Source organism: Typopeltis vanoorti, chromosome 8 (assembly GCF_054136105.1).
Source record: "Typopeltis vanoorti isolate ZY-2024b chromosome 8, IOZ_Tvanoo_1.0, whole genome shotgun sequence".
Lineage (NCBI taxonomy): Eukaryota > Metazoa > Arthropoda > Arachnida > Uropygi > Thelyphonidae > Typopeltis > Typopeltis vanoorti.
In genome coordinates this window covers 42,041,383-42,063,357 of record NC_143556.1, presented here as the reverse complement: position 1 = coordinate 42,063,357, position 21,975 = coordinate 42,041,383, and the positions used below count along the sequence as shown (strand labels likewise).

At 37.2% G+C, this 21,975-nt stretch overlaps 1 protein-coding gene across 2 annotated transcripts in view; it reads right to left on the bottom strand.

The window, feature by feature from the left end:
• The window catches only part of LOC150103949 (cubilin-like), a 283,125-nt gene that overhangs the window by 234,820 nt on the left and 26,330 nt on the right, over window positions 1-21,975 (bottom strand). For both annotated transcript variants that reach the window (XM_090397190.1, XM_090397189.1), the window contains exon 3: window positions 3,242-3,313. In XM_090397190.1, the coding sequence (XP_090253316.1) occupies window positions 3,242-3,313 (72 nt within the window). The remainder of the gene's footprint in view (window positions 1-3,241; window positions 3,314-21,975) is intronic.

The following is a 21,975-nucleotide window of genomic DNA, read 5'->3' as shown; positions in this document are numbered from 1 at the left end:
TGAAGTATCTTCATGACTAGGCATGTTTGGCTTCTGCCTTAAGGATATGTGCTTTGCATTATGGAATACTAAGGCAAGTAATGCAAAGTCATTCAAGAATGCAAAGCACATATCCTTTTAGGTGTGTACAATTATATGCATTATGGGAAGGGCTGCTACCCAGATCATTTTCAATCTTTATAAAGGTACCGTTAAGGTGAGGGGGGGGGGGGATATATCTCTCTCAAAAAAAAAAAACTCTTGAGAAGTATTACACAATCACTAAATCTCACTAAGTGTTCCAAAGGGATCTCTCCTAAGGAACAATACAAGCTTATCCAGAGCAGGCTTTTACAAACACCCATACCTGCAGTGAGACTCGAACCCACAACCTACTGATTGGAGAGTGGGTGTACTATCCACTTGGCCAGCCAGGCTAGCAAATTATATTCTTGTTTAATATTTTTTTCACTTTATCCTTTATACACATGGATAAATGATTAAATAAAAATATATTTCTTGGCATTTTGAAATAACTTTCTACTACATTTATTTTAATAAGGAGTAAGGCCTTTTCATTACTTGTATATGAAAAATGCATGACTTTTGCATTACTCAAACTTTGGTATCACTTCTGGATCTGGCTCCCACAGATAATAAAGATTGAAACTTGTCTGGGTGGAGACTCTTCCATAATGCTTATACATTATACACTGCTTTGCATTATGGGATACTACTAAGGCAATTAATGCAAAGTCATTGGCCTGTATATATAAATAGCCTAGTTGTGAAGATACTCACACAAACATTTTGCTTATATTTGAATAAAGAATTAAACAAGAATACAATTTCCTGGCATTTTTAGCTGTTTTTGTCATAGCCATTCTCCATAAAGATTTGGCTAACAGGAGGGGAAGTGGTGGTAGTGGGTGGTAGATGATGTTGATGTAGATGATGATGGTAGTTACAGTTCATTCTAGTTGGTGGAGTGAGTGGCGGGGAGAGTTGTAGAGTAGGTGACATCCATTCGATAAGTCTTTGGAACTCTTGGAGGTGTCATGTAATAACTTTCATATTCATTTTTCAGCACCTGCTCATGAGAGCAAATTGTTGGGCTTGAGCAAACTGTTTGAGTGCTGATGCCTGGTTTTTGTATTGGGTGGTGGTATGAATCTGTATATGTATTGGCCTGTGTGTGTGTGTGGCTTTATGATACAGTGAAAGTAAAATATCCCGAGGGGAGGACGTGATAAGTACATCAATAAAAGGAAGAAAGTTAATCATTTTCAATCTCAACAGTGAATTGGATATGTTTCTGTTGTGTGTTCAGGTTGCTCATTAATGTATTCCATGTGTAACAGCTATGAGACCAAATGGCAAATATACTGTCAATTGATCTGAGCTAGACTTTGGGCTTCAGACTCACTGAATCTAAAATCTACTCAAATTTTTCCATTTAAAGGTATGATACTATGGGGTGGTCGTATATCTTCTTTTTGCAGGAAGAAGTTATTTTGCCAAGTGAAATATGTGAGAAAAGAGCAGTGATATCAGGCAGAAAATTATTCTGCCTGATATCATGAAGATATTAGAAGAATTATATCACTGATCAGGACATTCATGAAAAAGGCAATTATGTGAAAGCTGACTAATAAATATTCACTGTTGAGTATGATGTTTTTAATATTGTTTACGAAGTGTGTATTTTTATGTAGGAGGGGAAATGACCTGCAGATTCTTTGTGTTATTGCTAGTTTCTTGATGAAGTGATAATTAGGGTTGTCAAATGCTTCAACTATCAGTTACAGTGGTGTGTTTATTCTATGCATTTTTGCAAGCTGTAAATTATGGGAGTGAAGGCATAAGGCATAATGCAGTAACAGCTTTTTCCTGTGGCCAAGTGGTCACTGATTTAATTCTGTTTTCTTCTTGATGTGGTTTGTAGGGTTGTAATTAACCAATTATGTGATCAGATATCAATTGGGTATCTGACCAGTGGTACTAAATTTAGTTATTTAAATTATAATAAAGTAACTAAATTATAAATTATAATTTAGTATATTGGATGTTTCTATCTGTATTTTCAGAGCTATATTGATGGGGGGTGGGGATAATTACACCTTTATCAATGTGGCACATGAGCACGTGATGATTAGCAATTCCAAAAGTCAAGAAAGATCCATCTGCAATCCATATAGCATTCAGAAGAACATGATGGCAGAACCCCAAACATAAGAAAAGCATGATTGGTATGGACAGAATAACAGGGCTATAGAAGTGTTGTAATCCCACTTTTTTTTTTATTCTATCATTTGTATATCTCTTCTCATCTTCTTTTTACCCTCTTTTACCTTGCGGTGTCCAGAGTTTATTAATCTTCAGACCTCAAACCATTCACAGGATAAGGTGGTCGGGCCCTATGCCCCGGCATATCCTATGTTCTGTGGTGTTGATTTCTCAAGGCCGGTTTGCCTGCTTTGTGGGATGAAAAACCCCATGATAAACTGGGGGAAAAACCCTACTGTCCAAACCCAAGACCGGCTAACTTGGCTATGGCTGAGGAAGATCCTTCAGCTCCTCACGTCACCGACAGGAATCGAACCTAGGACAATCCTTCACCATGCATATGGTTGCGAAGTGCACAGCCACTAGGCTAACCGCGTGGACCTATTTGTATATTATTTTATTAAATGTTTTATATAGGGTGATTCAAAAAGATGGACACAAATTCATACGGCTATATTTTCTGAACTATACATCAGATGTGAATGATCTACATAACATTTGAAAGAGGAGGCCCTAAAGTTTGAAATACTACCACTAGAGCGCTTGCCTAGTGCACAGCAGCGTCAGTTGTGAGCAAAATGGCTACTGTGCAGCACAAAATTTTTTACATTCATGAGTTCATTAAAACCGAGTGCGTTTCGTCGTCGTTTCAACATTAAACCTCCGAGGAAGAGCATTTGTTGTTGGAATTATCAATTTGCACAAACAGGTTGTTTGTGTAAGGGGAAAAAGCTCGGGTAGACAGCATGTATCGGAGGAGAACGCGAGAAGAATAACCTGCAGAGCAAGCAGAGAACTTGCAATACCACAACTGTCTTTCAAACATTCACAACTGAGCAAATTGATTTAATGTGATAGAATTTATTGCAAAATTTGAACAAACTTATGCTATATACAAGTCTATGTTTATTATAAATTTAGATCTAAATATGACATTTATACCATCATTTATTAGAATACACATAACAGTGCTTACCTTCAATACTATACTGAGCACTCATTTGGGAAAAAGTAGCTGTAGCAGACACAGACAGAACTAGAACTATATCTGTTTAAAGGAGGAGAAATGTTAATGCAAGAAATTACACAGCTAACATCTCAAAATACTTACTTTGTCAAAGATGTAGGTAATTTCTAAGTAATCTTAAATTATTAACCCAATCTCATCTCAATGTACTGACATTTTTATAAACCTAATTTTGCTAATTCTTTCTTTTCATTCCATAGACATACCATAGAATTGACTGTAAAAGCACCAAGTCCCTACACCACACCAAAACCTGGTTTGAGAAAAAATTTAAAGAAACCTGTGAAATGCTAAAACACAATCCAAACCTGAACAAAAATGGACTAATCATTCCAAGAATGTGGAGAACCCATCTGCAACCCTTATAGCAACCAGAACAAGCACAGAAGGAAAGAAGTGTTTATTGTAGTTCTGTTTTTAATTCATTTTTATATTTTTTTTTTGACTTTATTTTATTTCATTTTATTTTATTTATTAACGTTATCTTTTTTTCCACAAGAGGTCAGGCTAGATTAATAAACAGCTTAGATTCATTTTACCTTCGTAAAGTGCAAGAGCACGTAGCTTGTTTTCTTATTAATTCTACACAATCACAATCAGAATCTACATAAAGAAAAGCAGGATATAAAACAGGAATGGATTAGACATTAGACCATCCTCTGTGACTATTTTAAACTTCAGAGAAGTTAAAATTACCACCAAAAGAAACACTAGAATCTACATAAAGAAAAAGCATGATGATATAAAACAGGAATGGATTAGGCAACACAAAAGAAAAGGTCAGAAGACCATACATCATCAGAAAAATACATATGTATTTTTCTCATGATGACCTCAATACAGAGGTCGAAACATCAGTTGTTACTTCCTTAATATTAAGTAAAGTAATTATTTTAATGTGTGTTTTGTCTCCCTAAATTCTTAACCATGAATAATTTTGCTAATGAGAAGACGGTTAATTCCATTCTTTAGTCTTATCTGCTAATGCATTCTGGCTAGTCTTTGCCTTAAAAAAAACTTGCCATCTTTCTATGAGATTTAGTGGTAATGTTGCCACTAAATATATTACAGAGATACTTAAATTACTACAATGCTATTAAAGATACCAAGTAATTTTAAACCTGGTTTTACTCCATTTTTTCCAAGTAAGCAAACAGACAAAATGTCAAGTTTGCGCCTGCAATATATGCAAGACTAGCTGATCCCACAGGTAGTGCAAGACCAAGGCAACTTGTGGTAGAGGTGGAGCAAGCTCTGATCACTAATCTTAATATTTACCCTTAATGGTCTTGCACTACCTGTGGGATCAGCTAGTCTTGCATATATTGCAGGCGCAAACTTGACATTTTGTCAGTTTGCTTACTTGAAAAAAAAATGGAGTAAAACCAGGTTTAAAATTACTTGGTATCTTTAACATAACTATACCCAAGTTAAAAATACTTTCTACATCTATATCTCCTCCTGAGATTTTTATTTAATAAGGTTATAACACCTTATGGTAACTCGTTTTGGTAAAATACTTACAAGCTCTGCATTACTAAATCTTGGCATTTCTAGCCTGGCTCCCACTGATGAGACCCCGAGAGAAAGCTCCATGTTCCAGCTCTGCAGTGAAAGTATCCCAGCCTTGGATTCCAGTTTCCAGACCCCGAGAGAGCGCTCCTATTACAGTCCTGCTGCCTTGGTAAGAACCCTTTGTCTTTTTTTTTTTTTTTTTTCTTCTTTGGTTCTTTGTGTTCCCCCTGTACCTAAGTTTAACAGGTTTTTCTTATCTGCAAACAGGGAAAACTTGGCATTTCTACAGGTCTGTCTTTTTGTAGACTTGGATCGTACAAGGGTCTACTCTTCCCTTTTTTTTTTTTTTTTTTTTTTGAAGTATATCTTCAGCTCTACCGAGAGTAAGAACCCTTGGGTTCGAAATCGACGCAAGTGTACACAAGAGGACGTTTGTGAAAGCGCTAATTGACTGCGTAGGGGCAGATAATATTTCTGGCTTTACCCCCTATGGGGGTGGCAGATATCAAGTAGTTTGTAAAAATACAACAACAAGAGAGAAACTACTCAAAGGGGTTGAGTGTGAAGGGAAACTTTGCCATCCTTTTGTCATTGGTAGCATCTCTAAAAAGATGAGAATAGAGCGATTCCCTCTGGAATACCTAAAGGAGGGAACGACATAATTAATCAAGTCTTTTCGAAATGGGGAACCATACGAGATGTACAAGTAGGCAAAGATGCTGACTACCCTGAATGGATGTCGGGGGAAGTCACGTTCTCGTTAACGATGAAAACAGAAGTTCCGAATTTTGTAATGATCGGATCGGCCAGGGTAATGGTGAGTTACCCGGGAGTAAAGAGGCAATGTTTTAAATGTGGAGCCCTGACTCATCTTGGGGCCCAGTGCCCGAAGTTAAAGTGTAAGAACTGCCTAACAGCGGGTCATACACTAGCACAGTGCCAATCAGTATGCCTAAAATGCGGCATTAACAGCCATAAAATAGACACCTGTCCGGACAGAAATCTGACCGAAAAATTGGGAGGCACTATTACGCCCAACAAGGAAACAACAGCCCAAAATGTTATTGGTGCAGAACTGAATGATTTCCCCACCCTGAAGGCCGCGCATGAGGGAACAACAAAGAATCATGCCACCACCTCCGAAACACTGCCAAGTACACCAGTGGAGAAGCCTGCAACCAGGAGAGATGAAGGGCAGGAGGAACTGGCCACCGATCAAACCGTCACTACAGACGTAGCAACCGAAAATAACCAGCAGCACCAACAAAACGGAACTATCACTGCAGTCACAATAGACGAGGACACGGAGGCAGTAGATATGGAAATCAACAATGCAGAAACCACACAAAAGAGGCCAGCCAGCCCTGAAGAAGTAAATATTAAAAAATCGAAACAAGGAAGTCCAGCACAAGTTGGAAATATAAAGTCAACTTCAGAACCCACAAAGTTCCCTCATGCAAAGGCCAATGCACCTATATTGCATCTCTTAAAAGATTTCCCCGAGGAGGCGGCGAGACTACGAAAAGCAACAGAAACATTCGGAGACATTCAACTGATACTCACAGGACAAAACGGGCCAAGAGTCGTCAGTGCAGAATGGAACGACGTGTTTGTCGATAATATAGATGAAATCACTCCTGAAAAGATCATTGGTCTTATCGATGCAGAGGACGACGTGGGACTAGCACTGCACAGAGGCCTCTACATGCTAAACCACGTCCGTGGAGACAAATTAGCAGATCTCATCATTAAAACCCACAACAATAGACAGCAGGAGGATTTAAACCTCGCCTAACAAGTCAGTCGACTCCTAGTATCGATCTGCCAGAGCGGAGGGAAAAAAAAAAAAAATTCTGGTTTGTTTTTTTCTTCTTTTTGTCCTCTTTCAGATTAGAATTTTCTAAAAAAGGTCTATGTCTATTCCACACAGGATGGGGTATCCTGAGAACCTGGGCTGCGAAGGCTTACACCGAGGCGGTGCAGCTCCTTGTGGGCTGCGTTACCCAGGCCAGGCTCTGCCCCCGCTCTTCTCAGTATTAAACTGGTCATTCAGGTTGAAATTTCAGAATTTACCTAGTTTCTTACAAATTGTTATATGTAATTTTTAATGTTATTTACTAGTTCCTCTTTTTCATGTGGTGCTTCTTTCATTTGTTTTTCCCCACTTTCCTCGGGCAGACACCTGAAGAGGTGACTGACCGAGGGGAAAGCTGAAAAGAACGGATGGAGGGAGATAATGTCGGAGATCTGCTTGGTGCTGACATTTAAGTCAGGCCAAGTAGATCGACTGAGGCCTCTTAACTATCTACTACTATCCACTCTATCTTTTCTCCTCCTCTCTCACTATCAAGCTGACTCTCAGTACAACTTTTTTTTTTTTTAAATCTAAAGAGGCCAGTGATGAAAGGCATGAACTCCCATTCGACCTCAATAAAAGTCGAAACCGGTCTGGGTAGTGGCCCCTTGCCTTTAATACAAAACATCATACATCCCCTTCTTGGAGATGTGTTTTGGCATTAAGGGTAAATATTAAGATTAGTGATCAGAGCATGCTCCACCTCTACCACGAGTTGCCTTGGTCTTGCACTACCTGTGGGATCAGCTAGTCTTGCATATATTGCAGGTGCAAACTTGACATTTTGTCTGTTTGCTTACTTGGAAAAAATGGAGTAAAACCAGGTTTAAAATTACTTAGTATCTTTAACATAACTATACCCAAGTTAAAAATACTTTCTACAATGCTATTAAGTTGCTCACCCCCCCCCCCCAAAAAAAAAACTTAGTTTAGTATCTCAACATCATGGAGGACAGGCAACACAAATATGCAATTACAGGATAAAGTATGGATCATGAAACTGATATAGTACTGTGAAGGTCCATATAAGAATTCCCCAAATGATCCCCCCTAAAAAAGCTATATCTAGAGTAGCAAAAACTACATAAGTGGAAGTCAAGTTCCTGAAAACAGCAAACCAGTATGGGTAGTATAACAAAGGGAGAGAATTTTCTCAGGACTATGAAACAAAAATATGTTACTCATATACCAGCAGCAACATTACTGGCCTGGTTGGCCGGTAATGTTGTCGGCAGTAGATGGCGTTGGTGTAGCTGTGGTCAATTGGTGATTGAATGGTAGAGACAGTTGCAGAGCAGGTGCCCTCCCTTGATGAGTCCTTGAACTCCCTGGAGGTGTCAAATAATAATAATATACATTCTCTGTGGAAGGACCAAGAACCCAATTACATATTATTCTAAAAGAAACACTAGAATCTACATAAAGAAAAGCATGATATAAAACAGGAATGGATTAGACATTAGACCATCCTCTGACTATTTTAACCTTCAGAGAAGTTAAAATTATCACCAGAAGTAGTAACTAACTCTTTACAAGAATGATGAGATAGATCAGATGTTAAGGGGGGCTAGAAGAATACTTTGGAGACTTCAACTTCCAATGTTATAGCTGTAGAAAATAAAGAAAACTACTACTGGTATTATACATTACACATGATGTTTCAGGAAATTGACAATGTAGACTAATAATAACTGAAAATTTACTTATTATTTTCAATATTTCACCATAAATTGGCATCTTCAGGGGATTAATACACTTCTATGAACACATGCATGCAGGCATACTTCATTGAATGATAATGAACATGAGAAATACAGGGAATCCTATCATCTTAAAAATAAATTTAAAAAAAAAAAAAAAAACTTATTGGCTTTAGTTGAGTGTTCTTGGCCAATGAACTGATTGTATGCAGATGAATTTCCCATATGAGAGGCAAGTTGATTCAACTATATTTGTTTGGGTTGGGATAATTCGTGAGGCTTTATGCGGATGATGTTATACTTCTAAATAAATCCGCTACAAGTCTGCAAGATTCTCTGACTAAATTGAATAGCTGTTGTAATAGATATGGTATGAAGGTCAGCAATAAAAAGACAAAGACAATGAAAATAGGCAGAATCATTGAAAATGTCAACTGTGTTGTGAATGGAGAACCTGTGGAACAAGTAAAACATTTCAGCTACTTAGGCACAATTTTTACTGAAGATGGTAAACTAAATATAGAAATAGACAACAGAATCAGCAAAACTGGTATCGTGAGAAGTCAATTGAATAAATTCATATGGAATAAGAAAGAAATTAGTCGGAACACTAAATTAGCTGTATACAAGACTGTGTTCAAACCAATTTTAACTTATGGATCTGAGAGCTGGGTCAGAAGTAAAACACTTGACCAAAGACTAGAGACCGCAGATATGAGAGTCCTGAGAAAGATTAGAGGCGTGAACAGATGGCATCAATGGCAATATCATATTAAAAATGAGGATATTAGGAAAGAACTTGACATTGTCAGCATCCAGGAATGTGTTAGCAGAGCTAATCTCAGATGGTATGGTCACTTAAATAGAATGGGAGAGGAAAGATTAGCAAAACAAGTGTTCTCTGCCAGGTTGGCAGGGAAACGACCCAGAGGAAGACCAAGATATAGGTGGATTGATACGGTACAAAGTGCCTTAGACGATAGAAATATAAGATCTGATAATGTTGGAGTCTTGACAAGTAACAGACTTATTTGGAGGAAAATTGTAGATAGGAAGTTAGTAATGATGTAATTTTTTCATGTAGTACTGTCATATCCTGTACACCCCTTGAGGGTACATGGCAGGAATTTGATGATGATGATGATGATGATTCGTGAGGCAAGATGCAGATTCAAGGAAAATCGTCTCAGATTTAAATTTGCTTCAGCAAAGTAAGGCGACTTTCCCCATCAGATCCTCTATGTGTAAACAAGGCATGGTCTTGTTTACACATTGAGTGGCCATAGTGGTAGAAACAGATGTAGTCTTGATGTCCTAACATTCTTACATTAGCTGTCCTGTCTGTTTTGCCATAGTAATGATGATGAATGGTTGCACAGTATCTGGTAGACCCCAGGCAAATCGAGAAATCGCATTGGTCTTCAGGAGAGCAAATAAGAGATACTAACTTTCCTATGTTTATAAGTAGTCACAAAACTGTGCTTTTAAGAAGAGAGTGCTAGTATTCTTTTCATCTGGTGCAGGTACAGCCATTGGCTAAAAAAGCATTTATGTCGTTGAGTTCTGTGGTAAATGCACTGTTATCGAAGCAATCGATTTTGTCCTTTGGATTAGGGTTTTCATAGTGTGATATTATTGGAGAAGGGTGGGGATTCTGTAGATGGCAAAAACCAAAGCTCCATCGGGACGTCTAGTAACTAGGAAAACTACAACATAAATTTAAGAGGCCTACTTCAAAAAGGCTAAACTACAAAATATTAAACAAGAAATGGAAGACACGAACATCGTGGAATGAGTAGAGTTGGCTGGATAGCTTCTGGGAAGAAGCACACAAGTAGTTATACTTTACTCAGCTGGAAGCAAGCATGCAAAACTGGACAGGAATATTAATAGACAGCTATATTAGAGCTTTTCATCCCATCTCAGAAAAAATCATAATTACATTCAGAGCTACATCAATTAATTTATGCATACTACAAATAAATTAATTTTATTACACAACATCCAAATGGAATTCACAGATTGCAGTAGTCCTATACTAACTATTCACATATGACACCTCAAATCTCTCTCTCTTTGAACTCAACAAAGTTAGTGTATTTGACAAAGCACTTGTCACATACACAATTTATTCCACTCATTCACCACTCTCCAAGCAAAAACAAAAATAAATTTAGTCCTGACTCCCCTGCTTACCCACCACACTTTTACTCAATTTCCAGGAATGACCCTTACTCTCCTTCCATTCTAGTCATGTACTGAATAATATCCTCAACTCTAAAATCCTTTAATAACTAATTCATATATCATATTCCCTCTCTTCTGCTTATCATCCAATTTTGCAACCAACAAACCCTCAAATATATCCTTATTAGGGAGCATTCAACAGACTACTCAATATCTTGGTCACATGCCTCTGGATCCTGTCCACTACTTCCTTATCTCTCATGAAACAGAGGTAAGATCAGTACAAAGTAATCCATATTGGCCATATCAAAGGAATGATAACTATCTCGGTTTGTCAGCATGTTCTTCAATAACCAACTAATCCTGAGAGCTACTTTGGCCACTTTTGCAATATGCACTCAACTTCGACTCCCTATCTACCATAATTCTCAAGTGTCTAGCCTCAATTTCCTGTAGTCCAGTTCATTTTATGTTGTACAGAAATTGCAATCAAGATCCACCAAGATTAAATAGGCACCTTTTATTCCTTGCCTCATTCTACAGAATGTCTACGCTGTCTTGATTTAATTATTACATTTTATTTAAATGTAATAATTAAATAAATGTCGATTTAATTATTCAATTTTGCATCAGCAGCAAGCAAGTGAATTATTCTCTTCAGATCATTTCCTATATCCTTAACACGTATGAACTAAACAGTAAAAGACTAGTGGTGACTATGACAGCACCAGTCATCTGCGCTTCTCCTGGATTCAATCCCCCCCCATACTACTCTTGGATGTCTGTCCAAGAGTAGTATCATCATTGTATCCATATCACCAATTTCATATTCATCCCTAGTTCCACATGGTATCCTGTTGAATGCCTTTACAAAGTTTAACAGTATCATCATGTACCCATTCTCTTTATGCAACTCAACTACATTATAAAAAGTGAAGAAATGAAGCCATAACTTTCAAAAACCATGCTGCCTTACCTAGAGTATCACATTCTTATTCGCTTGAATATTGCCTTTGGCCAACCTCTCCAGTATCATGACTACCACCACCAACTCCCTTGCTTGCCACATTGCTGAGATAATGAAATGGATTTCAACATGCCAATGATGAAACAGAGATCATATGAAATTATATAAGAAGGAAACATTAAAACAATTGAAATCAGATGAATTCCTTACAGCAATGGGGGACAAATACTAAAATAGGCAGAAAATGTTAAGATATGAAATTATAGTGGAAAATTTTGGATTGAGATAAAAAAAAATGTCTGAAACAGTTCTTTACATGAAATTGTGGTCAGAACTACCTAGAGGACAGACTATATTCAAAGTGTACTTGGATGGGTCACTAGTGAGAAAAAGGTCAAAGGTATTTGGAAAATGGCTGGAATTGTATTTGCATAAGGTTGTTGGCAACAGCCAATGACTTAGCCCATCCACCTGCTTGATCTGTGCAGTTGGAATAGGAGAGCTGGCTGATGTTGTGAACACTGAAGTCTTCAAAGAAAATGACCTCACTGTTGTTAGGAAGACTAGATCAAAGATTATAGACTTTTAAGGGAAAAAACTGAAAAGTCTAGAATGGCTGGTAGCATTAGGAGAGTGGTAGAGATAGCAAATGAATTTGAACAGAATGGAGGTACAAAGAATTTCAGCCAAAAGTTAAAGTCAAGAGTTACAGGTTGGGCATGCTTGACATGATATATGCAGAAACCCCACCTTTAGGGTAAAAGTCAAAGAGTGTGTAACTGGGAAAGATGAACAGTGCTTGAGAGAATAGAAATTTAGATTTCTTTCAGGAAAAGTGGAAAAGGTTTCGCAGACTGGAGATGGAAATTATTGAGAAGTGAGGCCATGTATATTGGTGTTGTGCATTAGGAAGGTTCTGTGAGATTTGCATAAGTCATACAAGTTTCCATACTGGTGGATCGTAGGAATAGATTTTTGCATTAGTACTCTTTTTTTAGTATTCCAGTGTTCCCACAAGGGGAGCACTGAAACCCCTAGAGGGCATGTCCCTGGGTGGCAAATATATAAGAATGCCTCTCAGATATGAGTGGTAGTAGAGAAATGAAATACCTCTCATGGTCCAACAGGAAACAGCAACATCTCTGATCCCAATGTTATGGACAACTGAATGAACCATTAAGGTTAGTCAGATGAGTGTCAATGCAGTCATTGTAAAAACAAAACATGATTGAAATCTGGTCAATATGGAAATGCAAAGGAAAAGTACAACATGTTGGCTCGGACATAGCCCAGATAAACAAGGTCTGTGTACTCAACTGGACGATCAAGGATGGGTCGACAAGTTAGCCACTGAAAGAAGTGCAATAAAATTAAAACCAGTAAGAGACAAGCTATCAGCAGGAACATGGAATGTCCATACTTCATGTGCACCAGGAAAACTGGATTTACTTTACAAGGAGATGGAACGATACCAGCATGACATCCTTGGATTAGTGGAGATGTACTAGAACAGAGTCAGGGGAGATGAGAAGTGGAGGAATCATCTGGTATGCAATAGTATAAAAGATGAGGCAGCAGTTGGATTTCTTTTAAGATAAAGAGAAGCATTATGAGGATACAAACCAGTAAAGGACAAAATAATAATGACAAGATTTTCTGCAAGACCAGTTAACATCATAGCAAAAAACACTGAAGAAGAAATACAGTTATTCTATAGCAACTTGGAAATAACCTTGAAATCAGTACCAAAGAGAGATATTAATTATTGGAGGAAACTGAATGCAAAGATTAGAAGGGACAATGAAGGATGGAAAAGAATAATGGGCAAATATCAATATGAAAAAAGCAATGGAAGAGGAAAAAGAATGCTTGAATTTGCCTTGAAGCATGACATGGTAATTTGTAACATACGTTTCCAACAAAAAGATCACAGGAAGTGGACATGGCAGTCACCAGATGGAAGAACTAAGAACATACAGACATGATCCTCTAACTAGAGAGGGGCGGCCTACATCAATTCAGCAGTGTTGAACATTTCAAGAAGCAAACATGGAATCAGATCATAGCTTAGTGATTGCTAATATCAATTTGAAACTCAAGCAACAAGTAAAGGAACAGTTTCAGAATCAGAGAGATAAGGAAACACTGAGTGAGGAAATTACAGGGAAAATGTAGAGGAAAATGCTCAAGGAAGAACTGAAATCCATTATGGAAAAGGAATTGGAGAAGAGAAGAGAAACAACAAAGTGGTGTCTATAATCAAGGAAGCAGTAGAACAAGGAAGCAGTAGAACAGTCCAAGAGACAGAAAAGCCAAAGAAGAAGTGGATCTCACAGGCAGGAGACATTAACGATAATTAAAGAAAAAAAGTGCTTTAAAGATTAGGAAATGGATCTCTTTGGAAATGGAATGAAGTGAAGAAGGAGGTTAGGAGAAACAAATTAAAATGGCTAGAGGAATGGTGCAAGGATATCAATAAATACTTGGGTGAATACAGGTATTCACCCAAGTATATATTTGGGAGAAGTACATAAGATGATCAAAAACATCAATAAGAAATGGAGTCCGAAACAGAGAGCCATAAATAATGAAATTGGTCAAAACACCAAAAGAATGGAAAAGATCAATCCTAATACTATTGCTAATATCACAAAAAAAAGGAGGCAAAATGGACTGCAAAACTTGAACAGATAAGAAATAGGAGAGAGAGAGATATACAGTTCAGATTTATATAAGACACAAGAAGTTGAGGTCCAAAAGAAGTTAACTGATTCACCGCCAAGTACACGTAGAGAAACAAATATGCTGAGTGAGGACTTTGTAAAGGTAGTAAAACATCTGAAAAACCATAAAAGCCCCGGAAAAGATGAGATCATTTCCAAGAGATGTTGAAACATGGTGGCAAGGTGATAATAGACGAACTGTACTGGTTATGTAACATGGCTGGAAGGCAAAACAACAAAAGAATGGAAAAGATCAATCCTAAACCTAATCACAAAAAAAAAAAAAAAAGGAAGCAAAATGGACTGCAAAAATTATGGAATAGCTCTAAAAAGTCATGTGGGAAAAGTAGTTATGGTATTAACAGAAACAATAAGTAAAATAATGGAAGAAATCTGGAAGATGAGCAAGCAAGATTTAGAAGAAACAAAAATACTGCACCAAAGACTAATGTTAAAAGCTGTATATAAAAATAAAAATGCTTATAACTGTTTTGTTGACTTTCAGAAAGCATTTGACAGTATATTATTATTATTACGGGAACTCCAAGGAGTCGACAGACTCATCGAGGGAGGCCCTAACATCGTGTCAAGAACAACTATTCGACATTTGCACAGTATCTATCATACCTCGCCTTGAACTCATTCACAGTCATGGCACCCACAACAGACTCTGGCAACTTATTCCACTCATTCACCACTCTCCAAGTAAAAAACTAGCCCTAACACCCTTGCCCAGCTTCCATGTATAGTCTTTATTCCTCCCACCACCACCAGTCCTATTCTCAAAAATATCTTCTGAATTAATCTTATAGAAACCCTTCAGTAATTTGAATGTCTCAATCATATCACCCCTTTTCAGCCGATCAACCAATTGCTACAACCCACAAATCTTCAACCTGTTCTCATAAGGTTCATTCCATAGACCTGCTATCATCTTGGTCACTCGTCTATGGATCCTCTCTATCTCTTCCCCATCAAGAACCCCTGGCACCCATATCTGGGCACAGTAGTCTAGATGGAGTCTTATCATGGCTCGATACAGAGGAACAATAACCTGTTTGTCTCTGCTTGTTAAAGTATTTTTCAGCAATCAAGTGATTTGATGAGCTGATTTAGCCACTTTTGCGATGTGCCCCCTAAACTTCAACTCCCTATCCATCAGCACTCCCAAATCCCTGGCCTCGTCAATCTCCTGGAGTAGGGTTCCGCCAATGTGATATACTGCTGCTAATCTTTTCACCCCAAAATGCATAACCTTACACTTTGCCCGATTAAATTGACATCCATTCTCCATATAGATAGATATAGATTAAATTGACATCCATATAGATCAAGAAGTAGCATGGACTATACTCAAATCTTATGGAATGAGCAAAGAATATGATATGTCTCTTGCAGAACATCAATAACAATGCAGAGGCTGCTGTGAGAAACTGTGGAGAAATAGGAAGATGGGTTTGGACAAGAAAAACAAAAGATAAGGAGATCCAATATCCTCAAGCATCTTCATCCTGCTTCTAGAGAGAACAATGAATGTCATAAAGGATAATATAATGGGAATTTCAACTTATGATTTGCAGGTGACAGTCAATATTGAAGAAGATGAAGTGGAACTAGAAAGAACAGTGCGGAAGTTAAGTGAAGGAAACGTATGGCTGATAATGAACGTCGATAAAACTAAAACAGTGATATTCAGAGAGAAGAGGGTGAAAAAGCAATTAAAGGTCAATGTAAAAGAGCTGAAAGAGGTTAGGCACTTCACATACCTAAGAAGCAACATGATGCATGATTTAGATTGTAAGAAAGAGATAAGATATGGATAACAAAAGCTAAAGTAAATCTACAGGCAATGGATGAGATATGGAAAAGTAAATCAGTAAGCCATTCCATAAAGCTGAGATTGCTGGAAACATGCATATTCACAAGTGCTCTCTATGATTGTGAGTCATGGGTAATGGTCAAAGACTCTGAGACGAATATTGGCTTCTGAAAGAACATATCATAGAAAGACTAGTTGAATTCTTCAAATTGGATGGGTACAAAAGGCAACAAATGAAGAACTGAATGGCAAAGTAAACTGCAAAGAAAATCTAATGCAGAAAATAATTCAAGAGAAGTTTTTTTTTGGACAGCTGCAGAATGAATAACAGTAGAAAGATCAAAGCCTTAATGCTTGGTACAATGGACAGCATACATAGAAGAGGACAACCAAGGCAAGAGTGGGTAGATGATGTGAAAGAGTGGTGTGGAAAGAGTGTGCAAGATTTGAATCACCTGGCAGTGGACAGACAGAAATGGCAAAGGATGGTGAAACAAGCATCAGATCCATGGGCAATGATGATGACTCCCTTTTACAATCTAACAAAAACTGTGTCCACAGCATTCTACCTAAACAATGCAGAGGCAAATTGACACCTCAGCCTCTCTTTCTGCAGCAAGATGGTAGAACTTGAGCCTCACCAGAAATATCTTGGAGTGAGCCTGGACAGAAGCCTAACCTATAAAAGGTGCATCACCAACCTGTCCAACAAAATTAAAACAAAAAATAATATCATTTCAAGGCTTGCTGGAACAACCTGGGGTTGTGGGGGAGAAGTCCTAAGGTCGACTCGTCTGCACTAGCCCTCATATTCTCTGCAGCAGAATACTATGCTTCCATCTGGGAAAGAAGTGCACACACTAATTATCATAGACACTCAGCTAAACTCTACCATATCAAGAAACCCTTTCTGGTCCATGGATGAACTCTCTTCAGCTGCCCTACCATCAACATCTGACATGAGGAGAGAACACTGGTCCAACAATCTCCCAATAAATGGCTTCGTGGTTTATGATCCCTATGCTCTGCAACTCTGGTTTTGCTCTTCCTAGGAAGATCTGGTCATCTGTCAACAAGATCAGAACCATGGCAGATGTCTACCTACTACACAAATGGAAACTGTCAGATCACTCTTATTGTGATTGTTCCCCCAATAGCCTAGACATAACTCATATTGGAAACTGCCCAAGGCACCAATTTCATGGTAACCTCCAAGACATCCACAAGGTAAAGGATGAGGTGTTGGATTAGCTTTCTGGACTGGACATTGACCTATAGCTGCTTTGTATTATTTTTTGCCATAGGAATAAATAAAATCAACTATGCACACGTCGTCTCCACTTTGTCATTTTTCTCCCAGTTATTGCTGTAATCTTCTACCTGCTGTAATTACTACATGTAAGTGAAATCTTGCTGGGTTCATACATATGACATGAACAAAAATCTGCTTCTTGGCATATTGCAAGTTACTTTGACTAAGTAAGGGAAATTCATTCCTATGGAACTCCATGTTCATGGATACTAAACAGTGCCATTGGATAATTTTCCTGGGTCAAATTTGCATTTTTCTGCAAGCTTGTAGATATCATTTTTAGTGTCATCATGTCTGCTTCTGAATATAAGTTCAGTAGAATGGCACTGAATTTTTATTACTTGCTTCCAGTGTCTTGGACTGACATGGAAATGAATTTGCAAAGCTCGCTAGTGTTTTTGGTGGTGGACAAATCAACATCAAATGTTGTTTGTAAATAGCATTGAGTTTTTTTTTCTAATGTGTCAGTTTTATGCTAGAAGGTATTATCAAGTGTAGTAAAGTTGTTCTATGCTGTTCATGCACTTTCCAAGATTTAAAAACTGTTTAATGGAGGGGAGGCACGGGACAAAATAGATGGCCGGTTGGTCAGGAATTTTATCACCAGATCATTAGTGTACATCAACTTGCAGTAAAAATCACAATGAAGCCCTTTTTCTTGTCCACAATCTCCAGCTTGCAGCTACTGCACTTCAGAGTTAGAGAGATTCATAACATTCTGTTGATGCTCTGCTTTGCTTTGTGCTGCAGACACATCTGTACATAGTGCACAATATTTGCTTTGGTCAATATTAAAGTAGAAAAAAAATCTTTTTGTTAGAAAGCTCCAAGTACTTACAGTTGGTCTTGAGTTCTTCAGTTCCTTTAGAGTTATTGCTATACTCATTTGAGATATAAAATTGGGTAAAAATCACTTTAAACAGCAATAAAATTAGAGAGCACAAAATCTAATCAACACAATCCTGAATACTAACATTATGCTGGACATCTAGAATATCTATCTCCAGTTTTCATGTCACCTTTATCAGCTTTCATTCCTTTTACAGTACTCTTTCCTCCATTTCTAAGCTTTTTCAACTGCCTCCAGAATATTCTGCCACCTTTCTGATATAGATTTTCTATGTTCTTACCTTTCCCATGACTTCGGTTTGGTTTTACATAGTGCTTTGATTTCTTAAATTTTCCTTTGTATTCTCTAATAGCACAAGCTGACTTACAAGGAACTTTCAATACGCTTTCTTTTACTACCACTTTAACTTCCTAAGTCCATCATGGAGTTCAGATTTTTGCATCCTTGCAGACAACAACTTTACCACATGCCTCTCTAAGTAGAATCAATGTTTTCTTCAGGATTTGCCACTGAATTTCAAAGGTTTGGTTGTTGTTTTCAAACTCATTTATTCATGAATAATGTTTGTGTATTTGAGTCTATAGTTCACTTCTGAAAGCTCCTCAACTTTGATTCATTTTAAGACTGCTCTTTTCAATAAGAAATCCAATTTCATCCTGCTCAAAACTAAATGTGATCATTTCCAATTTGAAATCTTCTGTATACTCTTAAGTCCTGAACCAGCAGGAAAACATCACTACTATCAATAAGTCAATGAGACCTCTTACTGTGTGGTAAATAACTCGATAAATATAAGCAAATAAATATGGTAAAATACCAGTTGAAGAATACAGTACAGAAAGAGAAAACCTCAGTACGATATACAAAGCACCAGCTTGAGTGCAAAAGCACTACCTCTTTTGAAAAGCATCTTACATTCCCCCCCACCTTATGACACTCATAAGCACTTAGAAAACATTGGAATGGACACAAAAAACATTAAAGATAATAAAAACAAATTAGAATCAATATTATGCAATAAAAATAAGCAACACTTTCAAAAACAGATATAAAAAAGAGTAGTCTGAATGAGGACACGTTTGTGATTTTATAAAGAAAGGGTTATGCAAGAAATGGAAATACAAAATGGATGTGATATATACATGGATTGTGCACATGGTATGATAATTACTGTGTATAGAGACCACAGTAACTGTCATACCTTGCCCTGAAGACATTCAGCACTGGAGTACTCACCAATCCACTATAGTAATGGAATCCATTCATTCACCACCTGTCATGCAAAAAAAAAAAAACCTTTTCACTTCCTTACTCACATGATTGTATAGTTTCCAGAGTCCCAAGACAGTCCTGGTTATCTGCTTCTGAACTCTCTCTCTATTATTTCCTTATCACCAATATAGTCAGATCTGAGCAGATCCATGTACAGAAATCAAATGAGGCCTGATTAGTGCATTACGCACTGGACCTGTCACCTGCTTATTTATATCTATAAAGGTTCTTTGCATTACAGCAGCATTCCAGGACTGTTGCAATGTGTCTCTTGAACTTCAGTTCCCAATCCACCAAGATCCAAAAATTTCTCAACTGCTTCATCTTGAAGCAAAGTTCCTCCAATATGATAAATCTCATTCTATCTTCTCTGGTCAAAGTACATAACTTTACATTTATAAACAACACAAGCAACATCGCCACTGCACAGTCCAAACTAACATCTCATTCAAATCCGTAAAAGAACATCACACACAACTTCCTGTAATTGCTCTTTCTAATTTAGCATGAACAGCAAACAAATGAATCTCTCTCCTGACACACACCCTGAACTATATCTGATTTATAAACAGTGGTTCTAGAAAAGAACTATGGTTCTACTTGTGACTTTCCTTTTTCAGGACAATGCACTACCAAACACGTATATAAATGTGTGTATAAACAAGAGCAAATAAAGACCAATTATACCACTGAAATACAGTAAAAATTCAGATGAATATATATGCATAAGAAATTACTAATGCAAATTTTTCAGCTTATTTGCATGTAAATAAATTAATCAAATTTTTGTATTAATGTAAGCTGGCTACATTTTTAAATTTTATTATAAAAAAAAAGAAATGCACTTTGTAACAAAGCTATGACAACTTTCACTGAAGAGATTAACTTGCAGAACTCGGCACTATGGCACTACTACCATACATAGTAACTGATAAAAAACTATCACTCACTGTGATCTTTTGACTTCAAAGTTAGCCATTTTCCCTTTTCATATTAGACTCAACAGCCTATCAAGGCTTAGCAACTGAGCTGCTTTGAAACCTAATTAATGTTTGAAACTCTGGCCACCTTAAATTTTGCTAGCTTACATCCCCCATACCACTTTGATATCTCAGTCAGCCACTCTGTTATCCAAGGCAATAGTTTATAATCCATGCCCACATCATCCAACTCATGTAACAATCGTCCATGCTGTACTCTGTCAAAAGCCTTAGCAAAGTCTCCTAAGTATCAAGGTCTTCCATTCTACTTGTCTAACCCAACCATAACATTATATAAAATGCATGCAAGTTACTTAAACATGATTTCAATCATCAGTTAAACATTACATCAATGGTTTACTAAGGGGAAACCTTAATAAACCATTGATGTTCATTGTAAAGTACAGAATCTCTGCCAATCCATTTCTGCAGGTGAGCTCTTACCAACTTTTCCAAAATCTTCACCACCACCATATCAGAGAAACTGAGCTGGTGGTGAAGATTGGATTATCATATCTTCTTTTCACTCCTATGGAATCTTCCATATGTTGAGACCTAAATTATATATCATAAATTAAGGGTACCAAGAAATTATATACTTGGTTTAATCCTTTATCCAAGTGAAGTAAAGTCAGCACCTGAAATATAATCAGAACTGGGGCAACTCGTATATAGAAGCTAATGACTTCGCATCACTTGCCTTAGTATCCCATAATGCAAAGCACATATCTTTACGGGAATGTATAATGCTATGGATTATGAGAAGGATCACTACTCAGACCGGTTTCGACCTTTATTGAGGTCTCTTCAGTGGGAGTCAGACCCAGAGATGATAATACTAAGGCTGAAGTAATGCCGAAGTCATATTTTCATATACAAGTAACCAAAAGGTGTCACACCTTGTTATTAAAATACTCTCGATTAGAGACAGTTGTTGGAAGTTTTTCTACCTGGTTCAAGGATTAAACAGTCTGGTCAAAGGCACTGCCAATTGACTTTCTTGTAACATTTTAGGGACTCCTTACCAACTCCAAGACACCATTCACATGGAGACTTCATATCTTAAGCACCATCATTTGGTCTACCTCTGGTCTCAGTCTATGTTATAAATGTTTGTATTATTTTCATCTAGATGATATACCTTTGCAAAGGTAATCGCTCAACTATTTATTCTGTTTCTGTCAACTCTCTACTAAGTGCATTAATTAGTTATCCTTGGATAATCATTCCTTCCTTCCTTTTACTTACTATGTAGCAAAAGTAAGATTTTCTCGGTTTGCTTAGCTAAATTCCCTCTCAATTTGATATTGCCTTATTATGCTGAGAGAAGACAAAGAATAAGAAACCTCTCAATGACAATGTACTGTAGATAGCAATATCTTCATGCCAGTTTGTATATATGGAAGATTCAAAACAGGAAGTGAATACTTTAGTTTTGACAAGAGAAAAATAAATTTCATACCAAAAAGAAAAATATTAAAGTTTTATAAAGAATCCAAGTTA